The sequence below is a fragment of the Trachypithecus francoisi genome, unplaced genomic scaffold (assembly GCF_009764315.1).
Source record: "Trachypithecus francoisi isolate TF-2019V2 unplaced genomic scaffold, Tfra_2.0 Lachesis_group0, whole genome shotgun sequence".
Classification (NCBI taxonomy): Eukaryota; Metazoa; Chordata; class Mammalia; order Primates; family Cercopithecidae; genus Trachypithecus; species Trachypithecus francoisi.
The window spans coordinates 123,960,982-123,984,092 of record NW_022681453.1 but is presented as its reverse complement, the minus strand read 5'-3'; the positions used below and the strand labels follow the sequence as shown (position 1 = coordinate 123,984,092).

The 23,111-nt window shown below is 36.7% G+C and overlaps 1 protein-coding gene across 7 annotated transcripts in view; it reads left to right on the top strand.

The window, feature by feature from the left end:
- Positions 1–23,111, top strand: part of TBL1XR1 (TBL1X receptor 1) — a 184,114-nt gene that overhangs the window by 149,865 nt on the left and 11,138 nt on the right. For 6 of the 7 annotated variants that reach the window (XM_033211741.1, XM_033211742.1, XM_033211744.1 and 3 more), the window contains 11 exons: positions 425–570; positions 2,597–2,819; positions 3,709–3,841; positions 4,181–4,322; positions 6,788–6,851; positions 6,940–7,037; positions 8,152–8,212; positions 15,807–15,928; positions 16,070–16,144; positions 20,270–20,397; positions 21,812–21,977. In XM_033211741.1, the coding sequence (XP_033067632.1) occupies positions 2,654–2,819; positions 3,709–3,841; positions 4,181–4,322; positions 6,788–6,851; positions 6,940–7,037; positions 8,152–8,212; positions 15,807–15,928; positions 16,070–16,144; positions 20,270–20,397; positions 21,812–21,977 (1,155 nt within the window). In that variant the 5' untranslated portion in view covers positions 425–570; positions 2,597–2,653. Of the gene's footprint in view, positions 1–424; positions 571–2,596; positions 2,820–3,708; positions 3,842–4,180; positions 4,323–6,787; positions 6,852–6,939; positions 7,038–8,151; positions 8,213–15,806; positions 15,929–16,069; positions 16,145–20,269; positions 20,398–21,811; positions 21,978–23,111 lie in introns of those variants that run through there. The other variant, XR_004437201.1, reaches the window with a different exon arrangement.

Here is a 23,111-nt window from a genome sequence, read left to right as displayed (position 1 = left end):
AATGTAACAATCTATCTTTGCCTGATTTATCTTAAGTGAAGCAGTTGAATTACATGATTTCCAAAGACTTGTTTTACCTTTTAAGTTTGATGCTTTTTGTTAAGAAAAGTTGTGTACTATGACTACATTTTAGAAAATTTGAAGCTACATAATCAAGTATTTACTAGAAATTTTAAAGAGTGTATTAAGTAATTAAGAAAAAAAGAAAATTAAGAGAAAAAGAAAAAGAAAAAAGAAAACACGTAAAGGCTGACATGTTCACACACACACACACACACACACACACACATGACCTTAGCATACTGGTCTGGGATTTTAAATGGTTAGAATGGGATTTTGTAAGATTATAGTGATCTTTTTTGTGTGTCATTTAGAATGTTGCCACTAGGAAAATAAATTCTCATGCCTTTTCTTTTGTTTTTAGGATTTTCTCATTCAGCATTTACCTTTGGTATAGAAAGCCATATCAGTCAGTCCAATATAAATGGTGCCCTCGTCCCACCTGCTGCATTGATTTCTATCATCCAGAAAGGTCTACAGTATGTAGAAGCAGAAGTTAGTATTAATGAGGTAAGGAAGACTTACTTCAAGTACTAATTTTTACTCTTAAATATGCCGTTAAGTCAGCTGTCTTGCTTGCTTATTCAGTATTCTCACTTTAGCTTCACAAGGTTAACAAAAGTGCAGACAGATCATCCCTAATGTAGTAGTCAGGTTGCACCGGCAAGGTGTTGGCGCCTAGTAGTTTGTTTGCCTTCATCTGTTTTTATAAGTAAACACTAATAAATAATTTTTATTAACAGCATTGTGCTGTGGAATGCTAAGATCATAATTATTGGCCTGAAAATTGTAAATTCTCACATTATTTGAATACACCCTAATTTAAACTAGTTTATAGTTGAAGCCAACTCTGGATGGTACTGCCAATCTAAGGACTACATGTGAATAGTTTGTTTGGCTTAGGTGTCAGCATACTGTGGCCCATTAGCCAAATGCTGCTCTCTGTTTTAGTAAATAAAATTTGATTGGAACACAGCCACACTCATTTACATATTGTCTATGGCTACTTTTGGCAGAATAGTGGTTGCGACAGAGACCTTATGGCCTGCAAAGCCTAAATTAATATTTACTGTCTACTCATTTACAGAAAAAGGTTGTAAACCCCTGGTCTAGTTTAAAATGTTGTTTTTGGTTTTGGTTTTGTTTTGGGTGTGTGACGGAGTCTTGCCCTGTTGCCCAGGCTGGAGTGCAGTGGCGCAATCTCGGCTCACTGCAGCCTCTGCCTCTTGGGTTCAAGCGATTCTCCTGCCTCAGCCTCCTGAGCAGCTGGGATTACAGGCACCCATCACCACGCCCAGCTAATTTTTGTATTTCTATAGAGATGGGGTTTCCCCATGTTGTCCAGGCTGGTCTTGACTCCTGACCTCAGGTAATCTGCCCACCTCAGCCTCCCAAAATGCTGGGAGGTGATCCACCACACCCAGCCTAGTTTAAAATTTTTGTGTATAGTATGGAGCTTTTCCCATTGCTTTTATTTCAGAGATTAACATGTTCCACTTTTGCGAGTATTTTTTAAACTGAAGTATCCATGATTTCTGTATCAATGATTATTACTAGAATTAGAAATTACATAATATACTAAAATGGATTTTTTTGTTTGTTTCCTCAGCTCTTTGAGTGAAAATCCACTAACACAAAACTAAATTTTTTCTTACAACGTGTATAAATTGGACATAGCGCTTATTCCACAGTGTATCTGTGTTGGGTGTAGTATATTTTTAAAATTATTTATAAGTTAAAATATTTTCTTCCGTTCCTCAAATATTACGTTACAATTGCAGTTCAGAAACACTGCAAAAACGTGCTGTGTTTTTGCAGCTCACATTACCCTACGATGACACTGTAGATTGTCACTGGTACGCGTTTACCAGTTTAAGTGAACCAGACTTCACATATGCATGTTCCCGGCTAATTTGTACTCTTTGTATTTCTGACTTGCTCTGTGTTTGTGTCTCTTCTTGTGCTTACTTGGAGAACTCTTTATTAGGAACTTCCTAATATCAATAAGTGGAGCTTTGGAAATTTCAACAACTCCCTAATATTCAAGAGCACTATAGCTCATGAAGTCTATTTCTGCTTTAATATTTGAATCAAATCACAAATAAAAGAAACTTTTTAGCTCAAAGTTTTTAGTTTTTTAAAAGAGGTATTTACTATAATGGGGCACCAGGCCTCTGATCATTATATGAGCTATTCCATATTGTTTGTTGCTTTGACTAACAGAATTTCAGAATCTAATTAATAAACCTGTTTATCAGCTTGGCCTACATCTTATGCCTTTCATTTCAGCTCTATCTGTACAGCTCTAAACTGTAATAATAGTGTGAACTAAATAAAAAGGAAAATTTAAGCAGTCATTTCCAGTTGCTGCTTGTAGTTTCTTTATTCCCTCTGGACTTCTTATATGAATTCAGCAAGTTCCTCCAAATATTTTTCTAGGAATGAAGATTTTCATTTCATTTCTGATTTTGTATAAATACAAATAACTTTAAATATTGCCTTTGATTTTTCTTCTCTCACAATTTTCCAAATCCAGGATGGTACCTTGTTTGATGGTCGACCAATAGAGTCTCTGTCCCTGATAGATGCCGTAATGCCTGATGTAGTACAAACAAGACAACAAGCTTATAGAGATAAGCTTGCACAGCAACAGGCAGCAGCTGCTGCAGCTGCCGCAGCTGCAGCCAGCCAACAAGGATCTGCAAAAAATGGAGAAAACACAGCAAATGGGGAGGAGAATGGAGCACATACTATAGCAAGTGAGCTCAGACAAGAATTTTTTTTTTTAATTACATGGTTTATTTATTTTTTAAACTTTTAATTCGGGATACATGTGCAGATTTGTTAAATAGATGAACTCATGTCACAGGGGTTTGTTGTACAGACTGTTTCATCACCCAGGTACTAAGCCTAGTGCCCAACAGTTATTTTTTCTGATCCTCCTCTTCCTCCCACCCTCCATCCCCCAGGAAGGTCCCAGGAGATAAGAATTTTAAAAAATTGATTCTCAGAGGAAATACTTGCCTTAACAGAATGTCCCATCTTCTATGCCGAAATAATTTCATCTGTTACTTGCACCAACTTGTTTCCTTAACTTGGATCACACAATTGAGATTTTTATTCCTGAAGCTCCAAAAAGCTAGATTTACTTTTATTTTCTTTTTAAAATATCTAGAAGCCCTTTTCCCATCATTAAATGAATTTTTGTATCTACATTTGATTTCTAAATGAAATTGTAATACTAGTTATCAACAAATACCATAGAGCTCTGACATTGAGATGAAAGGCAACTCATGTTATATGAATGATATCAGCAACCCCTACTGGCAGAAACTCAGAATAGTACTGGTAGACATTATGTTTAGTTCAAACCATTTTATCGTTTTATCCATGTTTAAGTCTAATCATTTAAAGTCTGCATCCCACCCCCACCCCCATCCCTCTTAAAAAAAAAAGTGTGGTCAATACTTAATTAAAGGTAAGAATTTATTTTCTATGTGACTAAGACTGTGTAGTCGTGTTCAGCTTAACTTGATAATGTTAACACTGTATGTGATAAAGGAAGGTATTTGCTAGTTAAGAATTCACCCATCCGCCATGTTGTAATACTGCCTAACTGGAATTGCTTACTTGTTTTTCACGATGCAGATAATCATACTGATATGATGGAAGTGGATGGGGATGTTGAAATCCCTCCTAATAAAGCAGTTGTGTTGCGGGGCCATGAATCTGAAGTTTTCATCTGTGCCTGGAACCCTGTTAGTGATCTCCTAGCATCAGGGTGTGTTTCTCAAAGTGATACTAAAATGGCTTTTACAAATATCTTACTGAGCGTTTTATAAACATATGCATTATTCAGGTTTTCTGTTGTTGCTTATTTGTGGCCATTTTGTCGCTGTAAATGTTTTATTCCTTCATGAAGTAATTGTAGAATTTTTAATTAAACTTACTGTTTCGAGAACACTTGGGGATCCCAACGTGTAGAATGGGAGAAATACTGGAAAATCTGTGGTAGTTTAGTTTTTATTTGCCTTATTAATATTTGGATGTAAATATCTTGCCTTGATTCTGATAGTTGAGAATGTCATGAGGATTTAAAATACATTGCATGCTTTTATAGGTCTGGAGACTCAACAGCAAGAATATGGAATCTTAGTGAGAACAGCACCAGTGGCTCTACACAGTTAGTACTTAGACATTGTATACGAGAAGGAGGGCAAGATGTTCCAAGCAACAAGGATGTCACATCTCTAGATTGGAATGTGAGTGTCACTATATCCATGATGGATATAATTACTAGTATACCTAACCCTCAGAGCCTCAGACTCATTGCAGGGTTTGTCTATTTGTTCAGAAATTGGGGTTTTATTAACTAGTAACAAACTGGGAGTCATCGCCTGCCAGCCGTCTCCTCCACTGTGGTGTTAAAAGACACAAACTTGCCTTAGACCAGGGTACAATGTCCAGCTCTTCAGTATATCCCGCAGCATCTCCTTGGTTAAGTTGTTACTTTTTACTCTGTACTTCATTTTCCTTAAATGTCAAGTAGATCTGTGAAAATGGTACCTAAATATTTGAGATAATAGGCGAAAATTCTTACCATAATAACAAACAACATACTAAATCCATAACAACCGAGTTCTTAGTTGGGGGATAAAAGAATTCTATGTAGCAGAAAACATGTTCTTGTTTTTTCTCTTTGTTCTGTGAACTGTTACAACTTTATTACCAATTTCCTTTTAGGGATCATTAGTCTAGATAACGTCTAAATTTTATTCCCACTGTAGGAATCTTCTAATTCTCTGATTCTGTGTATGATTCAATATCTTTCAGGACAACTTGACTACTCTGACTTACAAAAAACTTTGACTTCATTGTTGATAAATTCTCACCATTTAGTTATAAATACATCTCTTACCTCACCCTGCTAGCCCCCGCCCCACCTCCAAACCTCTTAGATCTATTTCAGCATTGCAAAGAATATCTCACGATAGTAGTTCTTCCTCAGCAAATGAATGTTCTTTTCTCTTCTATTTAACAACCCTTTGTGGGCTTTCTCAAGGATCTTCTAATTCTTTTCCCAAGGAATGAGATCTATCTTTAAAATCATTATTCCCACTAAAGTTCTCAGTTTCTGTGACATGTTTTTTCAGAAATCGTAACTAGGTATTTTTAGCATTTTCTTCCAAAATTGCCAGCAGCATGTTTACTCTTCCCCTCCATATGACAATTCTAAAAATTCCAAAGGGGTTTAGCACATGGTAGTATTATTTACTTGTAGGATCAAGATAGAATTATTTTCTTAATATGGGCCCTTATTGTATCTTAGTTCAGACATATAGCTTTCTTATGGTACCTGGCCCACTGGTCATGTTAATTTAATGAAATTTACAGTTTACACTGAAAAGGATGGTTAATGAATGAATATTGGTTTGTTGAGCTTGGTAGTTCTGAACTGCATTTTATAGTTTTGAAAAGTGTGGGCTTTTTGAAAATGTGTTAATCACGGTGAGCTTGGAAAACATCATCCTTGATCAATGATTCTTTTCCGTGGCTAAAGCAAGAGAGCCTGTGAGATTTCTCATCTTTAAAGTATTCTTTGCCTAGTTGAGCAGTTCATGAACTAAAACATTTAGGGACTGATAGTTTAGAGGAAACTTAACATTGTGTAGAATCTGGAAATAAGCTTTTACTGTTGACTTCAACATGGCTCCCCTTCTTCTTCAGATAGAGCCCTAAGGGATTGCCATGTCTTAGCAGAACTGAGTCTGCATTTCCCAGAACCAGCATTTGTTTCTGTTTGTCACTTAGCCATACTGCTAAAATGGCTTGAGAGATGTGAAATAGGTGATCTTGTTTTGAATGACCTTACCAAAACCCATCAAGAATATGTCAAGTAATGCAGGATTTCATTCTCCAGTAATGTTTAGTCATTCTAGCAATAGTCTGTTTACTATAATCTGTAACTTTTGCGTTTGCATAGAGTTAGTTAGATCTGTCCTTTTATTACACCATTCATCGAGGCAAGGCGCGTAGCAAGGGAATATAAGTTGAGACAAATTTATATGGACTTTTCCTCCTGGTAAAGTAGGCAGTTATTCTTACTTCATTAACTATAAAGTCAGCCTGCGCTCTTTTCTGGCTCTTTTGCTTGTGTTGCTCTTTTTATTGGCAAATATTTCATAGTGGGAAGGGATTAATAATAGAAAGGAACATTCAAATTTTTAAGAATCTGATCATTTGAAACAACGATATTGTTTGGATCATACACACACACTTTGTTTTAGACAGTAAAGGATTTAGAGGAATGGCCATATAAAACCTTCTAATCACATTTTAAAGTTTTCCTTTTTTTACTTCTAATAAATCATTCTAAGATTATGAATTTGATATTCGCCCCAATCCACCACTCTACCTTCATTGTTAGTTGTGTGAGTCTGTGAGAATACTTTGGGCATGCATGAGGCGGGACGATGTAGATCCTGGTCCAGAGCTATTACTGTCAATTGTTGAGCTTTGGATATAAGGTCCCCGTACAACGCTAGCTTCACAACAGTGAAAGGGTTTCATGGGCCGTTAGTGGCACTCACAAGTAGGCAAAACTGGCAAGTTTTGAAGCAGAGAATGTCTTCATTCTCTTCTGTACCTGGGATGAGATACTTCAACAACAATTAAATTATAAACCGTATCTAGATTATATAATTAAAGAAATGTTTTTCTCTGGCAGAGTGAAGGTACACTTCTAGCAACTGGTTCCTATGATGGGTTTGCCAGAATATGGACTAAAGATGGTAAATGAAGCATTTTCCTTTTTATTTTGTTGTTGATCTGAAGTTAGAAAATTTAAAGTAATGTTAATGTTTTTCTTTTGAATTTTAGGTAACCTTGCTAGCACCTTAGGGCAGCATAAAGGCCCTATATTTGCATTAAAATGGAATAAGAAAGGAAATTTCATCCTAAGTGCTGGAGTAGACAAGGTAAAAGCTCATTAAGTTCTGTAAAGGTGAATGTATTACAGGGTTTAATTGAAAGCAATGTTTTGTCTTAGCTGCCAATCACATAAACATTCCTATTTGGGAAATTCAAATATGAATTTATGATAGAAATACTTTCTTAGGTCTATCAGCTCATTCCTGAATCTACTTATCAAAATGTTTTTATCCTTTTATCTATGTGAACACTTTTAATTTTAGCTGGAATTTGAGCCATAACCAATGTCATACCTTCTGCACTTTTTTGCTTCCCTTCTGCGGTTTCTAGTTAGTCTCACCAGTGAACATGGCTCTGGAGTGAATCCATGGGAAATTCTAGAGCTGGTCTGTTAGCCGAACTCCTGGTACTTAATTGAAGCTAATATGAAATGCAGAATCTGGCTAGTCTTCATCTAACTTGGCTGGTGAATATAGATGAATTGGAAATACGACCTTCTTCCTCCTAAATAAGGGTTTAAGATTATCTTAATCCAGGAAGGGACATGATAATAATTGAGTGTGGTGTCAAACGGGGAAGTGAAGAGAAACTGGTTCACTCTTTATATTCAGAGAGCAATAAAAAAAGTGGCAAAAGGGGAAGAAAAGTGAAGTAGGCTGGGAAGGAGAGAGGTTGAGTCCTGTTGATAGTCACTGCCACTATACAATACTTGAGGTTCTTGCTTTAAGTATTGCCAAAATTCAAAGCTGCCTTTTTGTGTAAATATGAGCCTTTAAAATCTTTCAATATTGAGAACTGATTGCATTGTTAACCAAGAACTTAATCTCTTAGTAAACATCTATAGGAATCTTACGTTAATGTACTATTGCAATGGAGTTTTTAAAGCAAAATCTAATACGATGCCTCACGCTTTGTAGACTGCCAATAATTGTTATTTGAAGTAAGTTGACCGATGCAGAATCATCAGGGAAAAACCAAACTACTTAATAGTCATTTGCTCCCAAAGTGGAGTATAGCCTTGTGATACTATTTGGGATAAAGTGTTTAAAATTAAATCCACTCTGACATTGTATATTGCTTTAATACAGTTAGGCATATAATTTATGCATCTATGATAAACTTCTTTGCGTGAGTTTATTTTTCTTTTCCTTTTACTCTCAGACTACAATTATTTGGGATGCACATACTGGTGAAGCCAAGCAACAGTTTCCTTTTCATTCAGGTAAATTTCTTATAATTTACGTGAAAGCTGGAGCTTGCTTCTGTTTTTCTAATAAAACTTCTAACAGCATATAATTTATTTTAAATGTTGAAATATCAAGTATCAGTCTTGTTACTAGTCCTTTCGAGAGTTGATGTTCCATGACATTCAGACTCTTAATTGTCAGACAATCATCAAACGTTTTCTGTGAAATGCACCATAAAGAAAGCATTTGCAGCCTGGTGCAATTAGGGGTGGCATTATTTAATGGAAAGAACATAGATTTTTGAATCAGAAAATCTAAGTTTGAATGTCAGTTCCACTCCACTTAAGAAGCATTAAGACTGAGCGAGTCACTTAACCTTTCTGAGCCTCCTTTTCACTATCTGTGAATGAGGGATAATAATAATAATGCCTATTTGTTATGGGGATAAGACTAAATGATATACATGAAAATACTGCATAGACTCCTGTAAGTTTAGGTATTGTCATTTTCTCATTTTGGATCGAGATACCTGAGTGTCTGTCTACATGAAGTGAACAATAGACTTTCCCAATGTTGTTGGAATGTTGGTGGCTTAGATGGATTTCTCTTTTAAGAAATACTCAATCTGGTACTTTTATCTGATTAATCCGACCTCGAAAATGGTGCTCTGTCCTGTATGATATACAGCCACACACCCAGACATTCGGCCTGAGTAGAGAGCCAGGCATATTTTTGTGCCTGAGCTCCATTTCAGCCTAGAACCTTTGCACCGCTTTTCAGTGAGTTTCCTGACTGCAGTAACTAAATGATGTTAAACTGGAACAAGATACCCAGTGGTTTTAGTATTACCTGATTTAGCTGTCTCTTTGATTCTGTTGTACTGGAAAAAATTTTAATTTGGAGACTGACTAAAATAATAACCCTGGTTATTCTCAAATCTTTGATGACATCCTTTGACAAACAGCCATTGGCACAGCATCAACTTTAAAATGGAAATTTGCAAGTTCAGGCATTTTGCTTTTTTCCATTCTTTGTTTAGTGTGCCTAAACAAGCAAAATAAGGTGCAAAATGATTTTTCTGTAGTGTCTGAATAAGTTTGCAAACATCGTTAAACAATTCCACTTGATGAAAGCTCACCACTCGAATAAGTATTTACACACATTTTTGTTCACCTGTTGTACTTCCTTTTCACTTTTGCTTCTAGTTTTCAGAATTCTCTCAGGCTTCTGGCTGTTAATCATAAAAATTTCTCATACATCCTAGGAGTAATGTAAAGTTGAAGTAAGTATGTTTATGGTACTGTTGCTGGGTACCATATGATTAGTACCGACTTTGTGTTGGAGATGGTGCTCTTTCTGTCCCCTTTAGTCCTGACTACAACCTGATGAGGTACATAGTATGAAAGTATTTTTATGAATAAATAAGCTTCAGTTTACCCATCGTATTCTTTTTTACCATACTTTTGTTTTTAAAAACAGTTTTATTGAGGTACAGTTGACATAAAATGAACTGTATGTATTTTACTTGAACAATTTGATGTATTTTGACCTATGTATACACCATTGAAACTATTACTACACTCAGGATGATGAATATATCTGTTAACCTTCAGACATTTCTTTTTGTCCCTTAGTAATACCTCTCTCCCATCCCCAGAGATTAGATTACGTTATATGATTGGAATCATAAAGTACATACTCTTTTTTGGTCTGTCTTCATTCATTCTGCATAATTTTTAATTCCTGCAATATACAAAATATATCTTATTCAACTGTTTATATTATCAGTAAGGCATCTAATCAACAGCTGGCTATTAGTTGGTAAGATTTTGGGGATTCAAAAAGCTATATGCAGATTTCCAGCTGCACAGGGGGCTGGTGCTCCTAACACTCACATTATTCAAAGATTAATCGTATCATATGTTCAAAAAGCTAAGTAGAGACACAGAAGATGTCATTAAACTTCTAGAGGCAAAAACAACATGTGAGATGAAAAATGGCCCGATAGGATAAACCACAGATTTGATGCTGCGGAAGAAATGATTTACGACCTTGGAGGCTGCATAGAATCTATCCAAAAACGGAGAACGTAGACTGGAAAAGAGGGTGGGGACAGAGCATGAATGAGTTGTGATACAACTTTGGACAGGCTAATACCTAAGTAGTCAGAATCTTAGGTAAAAAGGTAGGGGAGGGAAGAGAGGCAGAAAACAAGATGAAGTATTTAGCCCATTTAAAATATCACCTCAAGGTAGATGGTGACCAGTTAAAGATGTGCACTGTAAATCCTGAAACCACCACTAAAAATAAAGAATTGCAGGTAAGAACCCACCAAAGGAGAAGAAAATGTCATCGTAAAAAATATCCAATTAATCCAGATGGAGGTAGAAATACAAAGAGGAAGAACAGAAGAGATAAACAGAAATACAGTAAATTTAAATGTAACTTTATGACAAAGCAAATTAAGTGTAAATGGCCTAAATATTAAAAGGCAGAGATTGTGAGATTAAATCAACAAGCAAGACTCAACTATATGCTGCCTATGTAAAATAGACTTCAAATAGAAAAACATCAATAGACTGAAAATAAAATGATGTGAAAATGTATACCATGCCATCACTAATCAAGAGACAGCTGAAATGGCTACATTAATAGACAAACTAGATTTCAAAGCTCAGAAGATTTACAGGGAAAAAGGAGGTTATTAATACAATGTTAAACAGCCAATTCAAAACATTTTAAAATGACAATGCATTTAATAACACTTTCAAAATATATGAAGCAAAAAATGATGGAGCTTCAAAGGAAATAGAAATTACTGGGCTTCCAATTACTGTTGAATATTTCAATATTCTTCTCTCAATAATTGATGGAATGAGAAGACAGGAAGAAGGAAGTAAATCTGTAAACGATTTGAAGATTATCTAGTAACTTGACCAACTAAATGACATTTATAACAACAATGGAATTAAATTAGAAATCAGTATTAGAAACATCTCTGGAAGAGCACAAATACCCAGGAACCCACACTTTTAAATAACTCATGGGGCAAAGAAGAAATCAAAATTAAGGTAGAAAGTTTTATATTTGACTACAGATTTTATGAATTAATAATATACTAAAATCCATTGAATTGTATACTTTAAACAGGTGAATTGGTATGTGAATTATATGTCAATAAGGCTTTTTAAAAATGAAGTCAGTAATAAATGCATCCTTCTTTGCTCAGAGGTTTGGTCCTTCTCTTTTAAAATTACGGAGGCTACATGGGTTAATGAAAGTAAATCAGAACAGGGGTGGAGCAGACAAAAATTTTAACTTTAGCTCCAAGATTTTAAAAAATTGTATAATTGGGAAAATTAAGTTTTCTTAGCCTCTTACGTGTAAAATGAGACTGGTGTTACCTGTCTCATTTGTCAGGTACATAAAATTTTTTTTTTAAATGTTAGAACTTTCTTTCTAAAAAGCTTGTACTATCAAGACTCATTTTAGGAATAACTATAAAATAAGGAGGTATGTGTTCTTTGATTATATCAATCTGTAAGCACTGTTATTTTATGAGGCAGGCATATCACAGAAGTATTAATCACACAACTTACATTGCAACATTTCCTACATCTCAACAATCTTGATTTGGTTATGTAGTTTGGTTTTTTTGTTTTATTTTTATGAACCTAATAGCTTATTTGTTTTAATGCTGCTTTTTGTTTATGTTAGCCTCCTCTCTAACATTTTGCAGGCTGCCCTGTATAAAATTAACACCTCTGGAACATCCTGACAGATATATGGCCTTCTTAATAACATTTTAGTGCATCTTTAACTGTCTTCTAAATCAATTAGATTTTTCAGGCTTCGTTCCCTTCCTCATTTTTTGCACTTGTTAACAATAGAAAGATTATTTACCAAAGAAACATTAAAATTTTTAGAATTGTATTTTAAGTAATAATATTTAATGTTAAAATGAAAGTGCACAGTAGTTACTGAATTAGCTTCCATGGAGGAAAATGGAATGTAAACCAGACAGACACTCCAAGAAAGGGAATTTAATACAAAGAAATAGTTGCATAGGTGTTGGGAAGAGTGGAAAAACTAAGGAATAGGAGGTAACCCAGAGACTAATTGAAGGAAGTCTAAGACTCTAGAGGAGAAGGCAGGACGTGATTGCCCCGTAGGGACTGGGGTGTAGAGGATACGCTGCCTGGCAATGTTCAACACCCAGTCTGAAATGATGGCAATCATCCCTGTCGTCTTACTACTCCTGACTTTGGACTCCTCACTTTGAATTCCTGACAATGTTTTACATTGTATGAACCCACCTGGAAACCACTAGGCACAGGAACCTGGGAAATAACTTACAATAGCCCTCCTGGGTTTCTCATCCTAGCAGGGCGGAGTACAGAAAGGAACGAATGAGAGTTGACTGCCAAATGAACAGGACAGTCATCCACATTGCTGTCAGAAATGGTGATACACACAAACAGAGGCAGAGTTCACACATCATGCTGATAAAGTTGGCACATATTTTTATTTGCTAGTTGATTTAGGTTGGGTTCTCCCAAAAGGCAGGCCCTGTGCCAAACATTTGAGTGACATGACTTATTGCGGAAAACCTCTTAGGAGAAATAAGTGAAGAAATATGGGAAGCAGGATGGGGGAGTGGGAAGAAGCCAAGGAAGGAAGTGATCGCTGGTGAAGAAAGGCCCAGTCTCAGCCTGGTGCAGAGGGGAGCTTGCACCTCACAGTTTTTCTTACACTGAACCAAGGATGCTAGGTCTTTAGATCTCCCCTCCCTCCCTCCTTCCCCAAAACGTACACAACACCAGCTTGGATACCCGTCTTCTAGGGAGGGCGCAGCAGCAGAGCAAGGCAGTTCTGTGAAGTTTGTCCCTGGCAGCCTTTAGCAGTGAAGCACTGCTAAAGCACAGGCAAAAAGGCTTATGGGCAGGAAAACCAAACACCAGCTAAAGCGGTGCTGCTTCATGACTAGTATAAAAGTACAGCTTACGACTTACTCAGCCTGACAGCTCTGAAGTGTGGTTTTTGACTGTGTTTACTTTGTTGGGAATTCTCATAATTTGAAATTTTGTATAAAAGGTGAATTTATGTTAATAATTTTATATGGCACTGTGTTTGTTAAAAAGTTGAGTGAGGGAGGATTAAATGTTTTAAATATAGTTATTCAAAATTTCATATACCCTCCATAGTAAGTTCCCATTAAATATTTTCTTTCCAATCTATTTCCTTAATGAGCTTAACTCAATCCAAGTGGTGTCCTGATACCTAGTTTTTCATTGTAGAAATATACCCAAAACTATTTTAATGTCTGGTCATATTACTACAATTAGCTTCTTTGTTCTTTAGTACATAGTACTTTTAGATTTGGGGCTTACCTGATTTGTGTTTTGCCAGGCAATGAAATCAGTTTCTCTTTCCTGTTATCCTTTGTCTTTTTTTAAAAAAAGTCTCAGTATAGTTCTGATTAAAATTTCCTTTCTGAGTTCTAAATGCTTTAAATCTTCTTTTTGCATTCTTTTTACTTCTCCTATCCATAGTTACAAGTTCTTATGCATGACATATCTCTTGACTTATAAGTTTAACTGCTGAAGCACCTGTTTATGTTTCATTTTTAACATAGCCAGTTACTGTTATACTTGGATATACGCAATGAGGGAGTTTGTGGCTTTGTTTTCCCTTTCCACAGACATCTCTAATCTCCTTTATTAAATGCTTTGTATTTCTACTAATTAGTATACATAGCTAAACTTTTTGTTTTTGTTTTTTGAGACAAAGTCTTACTCTGTTACCCATGCTGGAGTGCAGTGGTGCAGTCCTGGCTCACTGCAGCCTCGATCTCCCCAGGTCAAGCAGTCCTCCTGCCTCAGCCTTCCAATAGCTGGGACTGTAGGCATGGACCACTACACCTGGTTGATTTTTTATTTTATTTTATTTTTTAGAAATGAGGTCCCACTCTCTTGCCCAGGCTGGTCTCAAACACCTGGGCTCAGGTGATTCTCCTGCCTTCACTCCCAAAGTGCTGAGTCACACCTGGCCACACAGCTCAACTTTAACCCTCCTGTTTTTCTCCTTTAAGTTTTTTCTTTAAATTAGGGTTGACAAACTTTCACTAAAGGACTTGAAAGTATTTTAGACATTGCAGGCCATAAGATCTCTGTTGCCACTAGTCAGCTCTGCCCTTGTAGTGAAAAAGCAGCCATAGATAATATACAACTTAATGCATTTGTCTGGGTTTCAATAAAACTCTTATTTATGGACACTGAACTTTAAATCTTACTTCACATTTGTATGTCTTCCTTTGATCCCCTCCTCCACCCTTGCAATATAAAAGCCATTCTTGGCTCATGTGCCATAGTTTGTCAACCCCTGCTTTAAATGCAGTGTCTTTGATATGCTTCTGTTGCTTAACCCAGTTACTCGCTTAACCCAGTTACTCACTATCATTACCGTAATCTGTGTTGCTAATTACGGAGATCCTTTGCACCTTGCAGCAGGGGAAAAGGATGTTCAATAATTTCAGAGCTAAACTCAGGCAAAGTATTAAATGCGAGCCTGCTTTGGGGCTTCGGAGGTTTTAAATTCATTGATTTTAAGGGGCATTTGCTTTTAAGAGGTGTTTGACAAAAGTTGCTTAGAAGAAAATTATTTAGAAATCGTATGCCGTATTCCATTTGTTAGTTGAGTAGATAATAATGGGAATGATACATATTCAGTATAACATTTGTCTAACTCTTGTAATTTACAAAGTACTTCCACATACATTACCTCACCTGGTCTTCACCATGTGTACTAAAGATAAAGATAGTACAAGTTTAGTATCCCTTATCTAAGTGTTTGGGACCATGATTGTGTTGCACTTTTTATTTATTTATTTTTCTGATTTTGGAATATTTGCATATACATAAGGCAATATCTTGGGGATGGGACCCAAGTCTGAATATGAAATTAATGTATGTTTTACATACACCTTATAGCCAGATGGTATCATTATATAGTATTTTCACTAGTTCTGTGCATGAAGTAAAGTTTGTATTAAGCATTTAATGTGTGGAATTTTCCACTTGTGGCATCATACTAGCATTCAAAAAAGGTGCAGATTTTGGAGCATTGTGGATTTTGAATATTCAGATTGGGGTGCTCAACTTGTGTGTTAATTCTCACTCTAGATGAGGATATATCATGAGAGGTTAAGTGACTTGCTTGTGTCCACTAATTAGTCAGTGACACAACCGAGGCTTCTTGTCCATTGAACACACACAGATTTTAGAAATGAAAAGCATGATATCATGTTTAATTTTATCATTTTATAAAAGAGAACCCAAGACCCAGTGCTAGTAATTTACGGAGCCAGCTCTCAGGGACCTTCATCTCCCAGTTACTAGGCCAGTGTACTCTCTTTTAGGATCTGCCTCACCTAGAAATAACTAGATTGAAATTTGTTAATATTGTTATATATAGATACCTTTAATTTTTTCTTAATATCTTAAAAAGTATAAAGTAAAATGTTTAAGTGCCTATTAGTGTAAATTATTAGTCAACAGTGGTTCAAAACTAAAACTCTTGGATTTTAGTACATGTGGAATAAATGCAAAACTTACATTTGTTCTTTTGCAGCACCAGCATTGGATGTTGATTGGCAGAGCAACAACACCTTTGCTTCTTGTAGTACAGATATGTGCATTCATGTCTGTAAATTAGGACAAGACAGACCTATTAAAACATTCCAAGGACATACGGTAAGAAACCTTTTTTTCTACGTTAAAGTGGTCGTGGTTAACAAGTAATGTTTCAGAATAGTTTTAAAGTATGTATGTTTAATATTCAAATAGCTACCCAGTCTATACAATGAAAATGTGAATATTTGCTGTTATTTTTAGAATGAAGTAAATGCTATCAAATGGGACCCAACTGGCAATCTCCTGGCCTCCTGTTCTGATGACATGACTTTAAAGGTAATTTGCTTAGTAGGGAGAAATGGGATGGGGTGTCACACAGTATGGTTGCTCTGACTGTTTTAAGATCTTTTAGAATGTCTCTTACAGTGAATGTTTATGTCTGGATGAAAACTCCAACATTTTAAATGGCTAACCATTGTTTTTTAAATTTAATACTTCCTTTTCTGAAATACATAAAACTATTTGAATGTAGCAAATTGTATTAAAATGATGGCTTATGATACAATGGGACTTTTATGATACCCTATTAGTTAGGGTTCTCCAGAGAGACAGAACCAATAAGAAGATGGATGGATGGATGGATGGATGGATGGATGGATGGGTGGGTGGGTGGGTGGATAGGTGGGTAGGTGGATGGATGAGAGATTCACTGTGAGAAATTGACTCACATGATTATGGAGGCTGAGAAGTCCCACAGTCTGCTGTCTATAAGCTGGAGACCATGAAAGATGGAGGTATGGTTCCATAGCCAGAGAAGGAGTGCCAATGGTGTAAGTCCCAGTCCAAGAGCAGAAGACCAGTATACCAACTCAACAGTCAGGCTGAGGCAGAGAATTCTCGCTTCCTTGGCATTTTTGTTCTGTTTAGAGCCTCACTGGACTGAGTGATGCCGCCCCACCCCCCCCAACACCCCCACCCCTACATTGGGGAGGGCGGCAGTCTGCTTTTCTCAGTCAGCTAAGTTAGCTTGTCTCAACTGGAAACACCCTCAGACACAGCCGGAAATAATGTTTTACCAAATACCTGTACCCTGTGACTCAGTCAAGAAGACATATAAAATTAGCCATCACCAATAGTAAGAAAGGTCGTGCTATAAATTGTCTTCACCATTAGAAAGTCATATGTTGATGCAATTAGAGGTTATTTGCAATTAAATTTATTTGCATATGTGAAGATTTGACTAATAAGTACTCAAGATCTTTGTAGCATTCGTGGATTTGATTGAACTTCTTTGCATTGTATTAATTTGATTTCGCTGTGGTATGAATATATATTACCATTGCTGGAAAACTGATATATAGCAGAGAATCTCTCAGTGAGGGAGCTTAGTTGACATACCAGCATCCACATCTCAACATGGATCTCTGTTTTTCTTGTTGTATGGCTAAAAGCAAAACTGCTATCTTGCACCTAAACAGATCTAAGCACACCAGATTCCTCAGTTGGGGAAAAAAGCATTTTGAGGTAAAGAACAACCTAATACTTATTTCCAAAATAAATGAAGCTTTAAGCCCTCTCCAGCAACAGGTAACCCTCTACTGAAAACAGTTTTATCCTTGACTTTGCAGTACCAGGGACTGCAGATGTGATGACACTTACAGATATGAAAATCTTGAGGGAACACTGCTTTTCCTGCTACTATGAACAGATTAAATTTAACCTTGGGAAACTTGTGAGGTTTTCTCCCTTAAGTATCTGCTATGTTTTTAGTTAGACAATTTTTAAGTCTGGGCTCCCTTACAAAATTGCTAATAGTAATACTTTTCTTAATGCTTTCATCTTTGGCTTTTCCTTTTATGTACATGCATTAATGCTTACAGCATGAGAAAATTTCTTCTGAAATTGTGTGTGACACATATGAGGAAATGACAGAAAGGTAATGTCCAGAGGGCCTTGTGCCACATATTGAGTTGAAGGTGGAGAGAAGTTAAACCTAGAAATTGTCAGAGTTTTTCTTCATCCTAAGAATGTTTAAAGGTCACGAAGGATTTTAAAGCAAAAACTAGGATGGATGGATAATGTGTAATGGGCTGTTTTCTGAGAAGAGGGAATGCCAGATGGAATGAGGTGACGTTGAGTCATGTGAGTGGAGGAGATAGGTGGGACTGATGCTTGGAGAACTGTAAGCTCAAGATTAAAAACTGGGAATTCTTAGCAGATAGGTGGTCGTTAAAATCCTTGGGCATGGCCGGGCCTGGTGGCTCACTGTTGGGGTTCAATCAGTCTGGTGGGAAAAATATTAGAGACAGTTATAGAAATAGACACAAATCTTCTTGGAAGGCCGAGAAGTAACTTCAGTAATCGATCTGGCTGAATGCGGCCTGGTTCCTTTACCCTGAGTTAAACAAATTAAAGTAGTAATAAAGAAAGGCAGAGTAGTTTACCTAGCTAGCTTGTTTACTTATATAATATTAAGACTAAGCTTTGATGTGCCATGGGTGCTTAAGTGCTTTTTACTTGGGAAGTCCCGTGTCAGTTACCCTCCAATGGTGTTGACTCAAGCCTGTGTGAATTAATCTTTTTTTTTTTTGAGGCGGAGTCGTCTTGCTCTGTCGCCCAGGCTGGAGTGCAGTGGCCGGATCTCAGCTCACTGCAAGCTCCGCCTCCCGGGTTCCTGCCATTCTCCTGCCTCAGCCTCCCGAGTAGCTGGGACTACAGGCGCCCGTCACCTTGCCCGGCTAGTTTTTTGTATTTTTAGTAGGGACGGGGTTTCACTGTGTTCACCAGGATGGTCTCAATCTCCTGACCTTGTGATCCGCCCGTCTTGGCCTCCCAAAGTGCTGGGATTACAGGCTTGAGGCACCGCGCCCGGCCTGAATTAATCTTACTGAATAAATGCGAGTCTCATTAGCTGATCAGGGCCATGGTTGCAACTGTTCACAGAACTCTCCAGGGAGTCTATAAGTGGCTGGGACACCCTCAGCTGGACTGGCAAAACAGAGTATCTATGTGTTAGTGTACTTCATTCATCCATCGCTGGGTCAGGGTCTGCGGGGACCCCAGCAGCTGGTACCCCCATGAGAGGCATGTTGCCACAGCTCATACCTGTAATTAAAGCACTTTGGGAGGCCGAGGTGGTGGATGGTTCACTTGAGGTCAGGAGTTCAAGACCAGGTTGGTCAACATGGTGAAACGCCATCTCTGCGAAAATACCAAATTTAGCCAAGCATGGTGGCAGGCGCCTGTAATCCCAGTTACTTGGGAGACTGAGGCGGAAGAATCACGTGAACCTGGGGGACGGAGGTTGCAGCCAGCCAAGATAGTTCTGGGCGACAGAGTGAGACTTGATCTCAAAAAAAAAAAAAAATTGGGATAGGGACAAAACTGTGTGGGTAGTGCAGAGTGAGAAAAGAGGGGAGCTAAAAGAGTAAGTCTTCAGAAACTCTAACAATCACCAAATCAAGAGGAATGAGCTTTCCAAAGGAAACTGAGAAGGAATGACAAAAGTGGAAAAAAAGTACGTAGAGAAAATTATTTCAAGGGAGGTAAGAGTTGAGAGTGGCTACAGTATCAAATTCCATCAATTAGATCGAATGAAATCAGTTCTGAAAACATGTCGTTCAGATTTACTTTACTTGGGGTCGTAAATACATAGGGCACCAAAAACACTGTGATGCTTCATTATCTTGTAATGGTCGTGTCACGGAAATGTAAAGTTGAGCTAATTTTTTTCTTGGTTGGCCCTTGGGTTTGGGGTGTTGTATGTGTTTGTGTTAAGGAGATACTGTAGGACCTACCATGTCTTTATTGAGTGATTTTTTTTCCAGAAATACTCTTCGTGTTGATTTCTATTAATTTTTGCTCAAAAATAATAGACACTTGAAATCTATATACATAGGCATATTTTCATCTCAGGAAAGGCTTATTCTCTACTTTGACTACTTTTGTCTACTTTTTCTTCCTACTTTCCATCTTTTCGTTTGAACTTGATTTCCTATGTTACTTTTTATGGTTCTCTGTGAGTCATCATTATTTGTAAGTTGGTTATTTATTTTCAGTTCTCCATTGTGAAATTTTCCTGATTCTAGAATTCTAAGAGCAGTTTATGATGTAGATCTTTTACTTAAAGGACAGTGTAAAAACTGGACCTTCAGCATTTTAGGATTGTTACCTTATCCAAAGTAATCTCAGAACGACTATAGTTAATTCAGTCTTCAAACTTCATAATAGTGAATATTTTTAAAGGGCTTAAAGCTAACTTTTTTTTGTTTAACAGATATGCAAATATTAAATATATTCGATTGCATTTCAGTTTCTTTGTAAATATTCTTTTCTATCATCATTCTGTTTATAGCACTCATATATTAGACTGTCCATATAATAATTTAAGTGTCAAGATAATATTTTAAATGTACTAATTGTATGGAAAAATAATTATATACATTTTTCTTTTTTGTTTAGATATGGAGTATGAAACAAGACAATTGTGTCCATGATTTGCAAGCACATAATAAAGAAATTTATACTATCAAATGGAGTCCAACAGGACCAGGAACTAATAATCCAAACGCCAACCTTATGTTAGCAAGGTGATACTTCTGTTTTATTCTTCCTTTTATGAGTTTTCTACAAATACAACTTCTAATAAATATGACAGAACTTTAGGGAAGGTTTCATCAAATGGAAACTTTTTTTTTTCTCCCTAATTGCAGTAGTTTTTGGTGTACAGGTGGTTTTGGGCTACAAGAATAAATTCTTTAGTGGTGATTTCTGAGATTTTAGTGCACTGGTTTTGCAAGGAGTATAGTGTACCCAGTGTGTAGTCTTTTATCCCTCACCTCTCTCTCAATCTCCCTACCCCTACCTCCAGTCCACAAAGTTCATTATATCATTCTTATACCTTTGTGTCCTCATAGCTTAGCTCCCACGTATAAGTCAGAACATGATATTTGATTTTCCATTCCCAAGTTATTTCACTTAGAATGATGGCCTCTAGCTCTATCCAAGTTGCTGCAAAAGACAGTATTTCATTCCTTTTTATGGCTAAGTAGTATTCTGTGGTGTAGGTATACCACATTTTCTTTATCCACTTGTTAGCTGATGGGCACTTACGTTGGTTCCTTAAGGGGAATCTTTAAACACTGGGTTTTATTATTATTTCAAGTTATAATGATATTTTATATTGAAATAATCGAATATTGACTGATAGCAAATATTGATGAAAATCCAAGCAATTGAGGCATAGCAAAATAAAATGTCTTTAGTATCTTTAGAAAAAAGACAAACGGAAAAATGTGGTCACTTCAGTGTTCAATACCATGCGAAACAGGGATTATTTAGAGAGAAAAGGAGTATAGTAAATGAGCACATTTATGTTTTCTTTTTTTTTTTTTTTTTTCTTTTTTTGAGACGGAGTCTCACTCTGTCGCCGGGGCTGGAGTGCAGTGGCCGGATCTCAGCTCACTGCAAGCTCCGCCTCCCAGGTTTACGCCATTCTCCTGCCTCAGCCTCCCGAGTAGCTGGGACTACAGGCGCCCGCCACCTCGCCCGGCTAGTTTTTTGTATTTTTTAGTAGAGGCGGGGTTTCACCGTGTTAGCCAGGATGGTCTCGATCTCCTGACCTCGTGATCCGCCCGTCTCGGCCTCCCAAAGTGCTGGGATTACAGGCTTGAGCCACCGCGCCCGGCCCACATTTATGTTTTCTACTCCTGAACTTGGGACATTCCTTTAAGGGTGTTTTTTGGTTTTTTGGTTTTTTTTTTTGCTTATTTAGCTTTTAATTTCTAGAACACTTGCTCTTCTTTCTGAATTTCATTTATTTATTATTTTCTTGTCACTGATTTGAAGCTCACAGAATATTCTTCCTAACAGTCCAGTCGGTCTGCTTCTCATAAAGAATTTTGGCTATTTTAGATGTGGCTGAATATGGGAGGTTGGGGTGGGAGCAAGGCTGGAGGAGTATTTCCTTACTTATAAATTAACTTTCTTTCCCTCCCTTTTCAGTGCATCCTTTGATTCTACTGTTAGGTTGTGGGATGTAGACCGAGGGATCTGCATCCATACCTTGACAAAACACCAAGAGCCTGTGTACAGTGTAGCTTTCAGTCCTGATGGCAGGTATCTGGCAAGTGGTTCTTTTGACAAATGTGTACACATCTGGAACACACAGGTATGTCTCCATTATTTAAATGGTCAGGTACTCTTAAATTTAGGTAGAAGCGTTTGCCTATACACTCTCCCCCACCATTTGCTTGTCATTCCTCTTGTGGCATTAATTGAATTCTTGGTTTTAGAATAAGATAGAAACCAATTGAAGTTATGTCTTTATGGAGACTGGAATTTTGAAATGGATTTAGATCATTCGTTTTATTATTGTATTCTTTTGTTTTTTTCCAACAGTTTTGTAGATATCAAATGTGAATGTTTAGGATGTATTTATTTACATAAATGACAGATTTTGTTTTTCAAAATAGTTGTCTCTGAAGGAGCTATATATGAGCAGTAAACATCAAAGGACCAGATTTTGTGGCTGAATGCAATAATTTATAAGAAAGAAACTTACAGCTACGTTACCTTTTCAGGTAGTATGTATAGTGTTTCAGAGATTCTTAAAAGTGGAGAAAACAGCCTGTTGCTTCCAATTTTTTAAATCTTCTCAGTGTTTTAGTTTTTATGCTCTATGTACTGTACTTTTTAAATAGTCATTGGACTCATCCTTCCTTTCAGTTATCAGATCTTTGTTGGATGTGGTGCACACGTAATAAGTTGTTATGGTGTATTTCTTTTTGTGTAGGTGTCCTCTCCCATAGTTCATCTCACAGATTAATTTTCATAACTTATTTTGAAGATTTTGAAATTATTTTATACATTCATACAGTTCAGAATAAACCTCAAACCTTATGTAAAGGTATACACTGAGAAACTTTGTTCCCATTTCTGTCTTCCTCTCCTGCTGGTAACAATTTTTCTTAGTTTTTATTTTTTCCTAACTTCTTTTTATGAATAAAAGCATTGTGCTTTTTTCATTTTACACTACCACTGACAATATAAAATAATATTTCACCTCACAGTTCAATCCTTTGGTGATAAATGGTATTTCAGCATAGTTTTAAATTTGCATTTTCTTATGAATGACATTAGGAATTTTTTTTATATATTTAAGCATACTTGTTAATTTTTCTGTGACTGACCATGTTTTTTTCCATTCTTTTCAACTGAGTTATTCATTGTCTTTGATTTCTAGCAGGACTTTATGGACTAAAACACTAAACCCTTTGTAATGCAGATTTTTGCTAGTTGAACA